The following is a 6,000-nucleotide window of genomic DNA, read 5'->3' as shown; positions in this document are numbered from 1 at the left end:
GGTGTGTACAGTATAACGTGTCCTAGTCTGGGATGTTTCCTACGTTATGGGGAGCCCCCGGCTGTATGGGGAGAGTCTCTAGTACGGCTTTAGTTGTATAGTAAGGGTGGCCATTGTTCTGGCTACCAGTGCTGTAATATGGGTTAAGCATTACATGTGAGCATTGGTGCTATGGGCAACAAGGCCAGTCATCACCCTAATTGCGGCCATTGGGCTGCTCCTCCTGCCATCACAGGCCTGTACTATGAGCAGCCCCCTCTCTAGGACACAATGGCCGCCGTCTATAGGTCACTCAGTGAGTACACGTCCTGAGGATACCTTCCCCCTTCTCAGGACTACACCTCCCATGAACCCTAGCGCTTCCCTGCGCCTGACGTCACACGTCGGGAGGGGGGCGGAGCCTGGCGCTCCTCCTGTTTCGTTCCGGAGAGCAGCGGCGGCCGCTGAGAGATGAGGGCAGGAGGAGCCGGGGAGTCCCCGCCACGACTACAACTCCCGGCACCCCCCACGGCGGGGGAGAGCAGCACACCGCGGCGGATAGACATGGCGGCTGACGACCCTCCGTTCGTCCTGGGGAGACCGCGCTTCGCGCAGGTGAGTGGTCCCCGCTCCGCTCGCAGTCCGCCGGCTCCCGGACTAGAACACATCCCCTTACTGGGGGGCGCTGTGTTTTGACATGTGGCTCCACCCCCGCGTCTTGTTCTGCTACGCCTGATTGGCTGCAGTGGTTGTCAGTCAGGATGACGGACAGACGTACGGTAACCGAGAAGAGCCAAGATTGGAGCGTTCTACTGTGTGTGGGCGGGGTTATAGGGAAAGGGGCGGGGACATGCAGGTGACAGGAATACCCTGTAGAGGTGTATGCGGGATAGCGGTGCTACAGACCAATATACACCTGTATATAGTGTGTACGTCCTGTATATAGCTCCTGTGTAACCATATATACTGGTATACACCTGTATATAGTGTGTACGTCCTGTATATAGCTCCTGTGTAACAATATATACTGGTATACACCTGTATATAGTGTACGTCCTGTATATAGCTCCTGTCTACCAATATATACTGGTATAGACCTGTATATAGTATACGTCCTGTATATAGCTCCTGTGTAACAATATATACTGGTGTACACCTGTATGTATATTATATATGCCGTATACTAGTATATATATCCTGTATGCCAACATGCACTGCTATACACCTATATTTCCTGTATACCAGTATATACTAGTGTATACCTGTATATGTGTCCTGTATAAAAATATATATACCTGCTTGTGTGTGTGTGTATATATATATATATATATATATATATATATATATATATATATATATATATATATATCCTACTAATATTATAAGTGTGAAAGTTTGTGTGTTTGGATGTTTGTGAGTTTGGATGTTTGTTCCTCAATCACGCTAAAATGCCTGGACGGATTTGCTTGCAATTTTCCACAAACATAGTTTTCCCTCAGGATTGAGTCACAGGCTACTTTTGCTGCCACTAAACAACATGGCTTCCTAGCAGGAGACTCACAAAAGCAGGACTCCTAGCCCCAGCTATAGACTCACACACACTGCCGGGCATTTCCTGCCTCAACCTGCCTGCACCTTAGCAGTAGCCCTCACTCTACTCACTCACATAACACATCACATTGTCAGTATCACTATATACACAACACATCACATTGTCTGTATCACTACATACACACTCACACACACTGCCTGGCATTTCCTGCCTCAACCTGCCTGCACACTCCTTACTGTCACCTCAGCAGTAGCCCTCACTCTACTCACTCACATTTACATATAGCTTTCCACTATATAACACATTACATTGCCTGTATCACGACATACACAATACAGCACATCACATTGTCTGACACAATACAACACATTACATTGTCTGTATCACGACATACACAATACAACACATCACATTGTCTGACATAATACAACACATTACATTGTCTGTATCACGACATACACAATACAACACATCACATTGTCTGACACAATACAACACATCACATTGTCTGTATCACGACATACACAATACAACACATCACATTGTCTGTATCACGACATACACAATACAACACATCACATTGTCTGTGTCACGACATACACAATACATCACATCACATTTGCTAGCCCACCAAACTTTTTAAAGCACTTTTACAGTTTCACACGTCTGTGTCCGCCCAATTCTCAAATCACCGCAGACGAAGTCGCGGGTAAAAGCTAGTATATATATATATATATATATATATATATATATATATATTACATACTTTGCATCTGTATGTATAACCTGCATATCTATATATAGGTATACACCCGTGGATATGTCCTGTACACCAATATAATAGTATACACCTGTATATATGTCCTGTATACATATATACACTCACCGGCCACTTTATTAGGTACACCTGTCCAACTGCTCGTTAACACTTAATTTCTAATCAGCCAATCACATGGCGGCAACTCAGTGCATTTAGGCATGTAGACATGGTCAAGACAATCTCCTGCAGTTCAAACCGAGCATCAGTATGGGGAAGAAGAAAGGTGATTTGAGTGCCTTTGAACGTGGCATGGTTGTTGGTGCCAGAAGGGCTGGTCTGAGTATTTCAGAAACTGCTGATCTACTGGGATTTTCACGCACAACCATCTCTAGGGTTTACAGAGAATGGTCCGAAAAAGAAAAAACATCCAGTGAGCGGCAGTTCTGTGGGCGGAAATGCGTTGTTGATGCCAGAGGTCAGAGGAGAATGGCCAGACTGGTTCGAGCTGATAGAAAGGCAACAGTGACTCAAATAGCCACCTGTTACAACCAAGGTAGCCAGAAGAGCATCTCTGAACGCCGCACAGTACGTGGAACTTTGAGGCTACAGATGGGCTACAGCAGCAGAAGACCACACCGGGTGCCACTCCTTTCAGCTAAGAACAGGAAACTGAGGCTACAATTTGCACAAGCTCATCGAAATTGGACAATTGAAGATTGGAAAAACGTTGCCTGGTCTGATGAGTCTCGATTTCTGCTGCGACATTCGGATGGTAGGGTCAGAATTTGGCGTCAACAACATGAAAGCATGGATCCATCCTGCCTTGTATCGGTAACGGTTCAGGCTGGTGGTGGTGGTGTCATGGTGTGGGGAATATTTTCTTGGCACTCTTTGGGCCCCTTGGTACCAATTGAGCATCGTTGCAACGCCAAAGCCTACCTGAGTATTGTTGCTGACCATGTCCATCCCTTTATGACCACAATGTACCCAACATCTGATGGCTACTTTCAGCAGGATAATGCAATGCCATGTCATAAAGCTGGAATCATCTCAGACTGGTTTCTTGAACATGACAATGAGGTCACTGTACTCCAATGGCCTCCACAGTCACCAGATCTCAATCCAATAGAGGAGCATCTTTGGGATGTGGTGGAACGGGAGATTCGCATCATGGATGTGCAGCCGACAAATCTGCGACTGCAACTGTGTGATGCCATCATGTCAATATGGACCAAAATCTCTGAGGAATGCTTCCAGCACCTTGTTGTATCTATGCCACGAAGAATTGAGGCAGTTCTGAAGGCAAAAGGGGGTCCAACCCGTTACTAGCATGGTCTACCTAATAAAGTGGCCGGTGAGTATATATATATATATATATATATATATATATATATATATATATATATATAACTAGTATATATGTTCTTTATACCAATATGTACTACTATACTCCTGTATATGTTATACATGCCTTATACTAATATACACTAATGTACACCTGTGTATATATGTCCTGTATAACAGTATATATCCTATATACTAAAATATATTATTTCCCTATATCTGTCCTATACACCAGTATATATGTCCTTTTTAACAATACATACTTATATACACCAGTATATAGATGATATGTCACGCACACCAGTATACACCAGTATATAGCTGATGTGTCCTGTACACCAGTATATAGCTGATGTGTCCTGTACACCGGTATATAGCTGATGTGTCCTGTACACCGGTATATAGCTGATGTGTCCTGTACACCGGTATATAGCTGATGTGTCCTGTATACCAGTATATAGCTGATGTGTCCTGTACACCAGTATATAGCTGATGTGTCCTGTACACCAGTATATAGCTGATGTGTCCTGTACACCAGTATATAGCTGATGTGTCCTGTACACCAGTATATAGCTGATGTGTCCTGTACACCAGTATATAGCTGATGTGTCCTGTACACCAGTATATAGCTGATGTGTCCTGTACACCAGTATATAGCTGATGTGTCCTGTATACCAGTATATAGATGATATGTTGTATACACCAGTATACAGCTGTATTTTCACCCTTGTGACATTTCTGGGCAGTAGGTGAGCCGCTGTGATCTTCCTCCTCGTCCTTCTGCTCCGGTTACTTATTACACAGGTCCCCTCCTCGTCTTATTACGCAGGTCCCCTCCTCGTCTTTATTACGCAGGTCCCCTCCTCGTCTTATTACTCAGGTCCCCTTCTCATCTTATTACACAGGTCCCCTCCTCGTCTTATTACTCAGGTCCCCTCCTCGTCTTATTACTCAGGTCCCCTCCTCGTCTTATTACACAGGTCCCCTCCTCGTCTTATTACGCAGGTCACCTCCTCGTCTTATTACGCAGGTCCCCTCCTCGTCTTATTACTCAGGTCCCCTCCTCGTCTTATTACACAGGTCCCCTCCTCGTCTTATTACGCAGGTCCCCTCCTCGTCTTATTACGCAGGTCCCCTCCTCGTCTTATTACTCAGGTCCCCTCCTCGTCTTATTACACAGGTCCCCTCCTCGTCTTATTACTCAGGTCCCCTTCTCGTCTTATTACACAGGTCCCCTCCTCGTCTTATTACGCATGTCCCCTCCTCGTCTTATTACGCAGGTCCCCTCCTCGTCTTTATTACGCAGGTCCCCTCCTCGTCTTATTACTCAGGTCCCCTTCTCATCTTATTACACAGGTCCCCTCCTCGTCTTATTACTCAGGTCCCCTCCTCGTCTTATTACTCAGGTCCCCTCCTCGTCTTATCACCTGGAGATGCTTCTTCTGTGCACAATCTTTGGGACATTTTGGTTTCTTGATATTTTGCATTATTTCAGGATTTTGTATCAGTAAATGTTCTGAGACGTGATGTCAGGAGCTCCTCAAAGTGAGAGCAGGTGTTGTGGGAAGAAGATCAGGACGTCCTTCATATGGGCTCCGATATCCCATAACATTGGGGTGTGTATGGTCATTCCATATCCTACAGACAGGATGTAACGTTTCTAGTTTACACCCAAATCTGGGCTCATCTGTCCACCATTAGGAAGGTTCTAGTCACCTCTAGACCTGCAGAGAGCTCCTGTACCATGGCGCTGCCCCAAATATGGTGGACCTTGTTCTGCCCAGTGACACTCATTGTGTTACTCTCCTTTTATCATTCCAATGACCTCAGCCACTGGCCGCCATATTTGCCTACCCCTACTATAGCAATGACTCCCGCTGATGGTTGCGTTGGGTTGCAACGACAGCTTGTGTTCCTTGTTGATGTTGATTCTTTGGTCTTCTACGTTAGGGGGTCTTCAGCCTCTCCACCTTACATGCAGATTGAGGTTCATTCTTGGTTGGCTTTTGGATCTGATTGTTGCTCTGTTCACACTGAATTTGAGCCCAGTTTGTTGCCTCCTGACCTATTTTCAGGGCGAGTCAATGATATCTTTAGGAACAAGTTCATATCTTTTGTGGAGATTAAGAGTGAAGGACTATTGAGATCCCCTAGACTCTGCTCCTAAATCTAGCAAGTGCCAAACCAACGACAGCTTAGACAATCCAAAGTAAGTCTCTAGAGCTGGAAGCCTTGTAGATCGCTTCTAGTTCTCGCTTGGTGATCTCTGGAGGCCATCTACCTATAGGGATTTCCATACATTGCTGAACTTCTCTGCTTGTTGTGAAGTGAAGAACCACCAACATTCATCATCCTTCAGATGTTT

The 6,000-nt window shown here is 45.3% G+C and overlaps 1 protein-coding gene across 1 annotated transcript in view; it reads left to right on the top strand.

Annotated features, from left to right (window-relative positions):
- Positions 1 to 301: 301 nt before the first annotated feature.
- Positions 302 to 6,000, top strand: part of SFXN5 (sideroflexin 5) — a 144,771-nt gene continuing 139,072 nt past the window's right edge. The window contains exon 1 of the mRNA XM_075261841.1: positions 302 to 594. Within this exon, the coding sequence (XP_075117942.1) occupies positions 451 to 594 (144 nt within the window). The 5' untranslated portion in view covers positions 302 to 450. The remainder of the gene's footprint in view (positions 595 to 6,000) is intronic.

The sequence above is a fragment of the Leptodactylus fuscus genome, chromosome 1, assembly GCF_031893055.1.
Source record: "Leptodactylus fuscus isolate aLepFus1 chromosome 1, aLepFus1.hap2, whole genome shotgun sequence".
Lineage (NCBI taxonomy): Eukaryota > Metazoa > Chordata > Amphibia > Anura > Leptodactylidae > Leptodactylus > Leptodactylus fuscus.
Note: the sequence above shows the minus strand (reverse complement) of the source record. Positions and strands in the feature narration are given on the sequence as shown.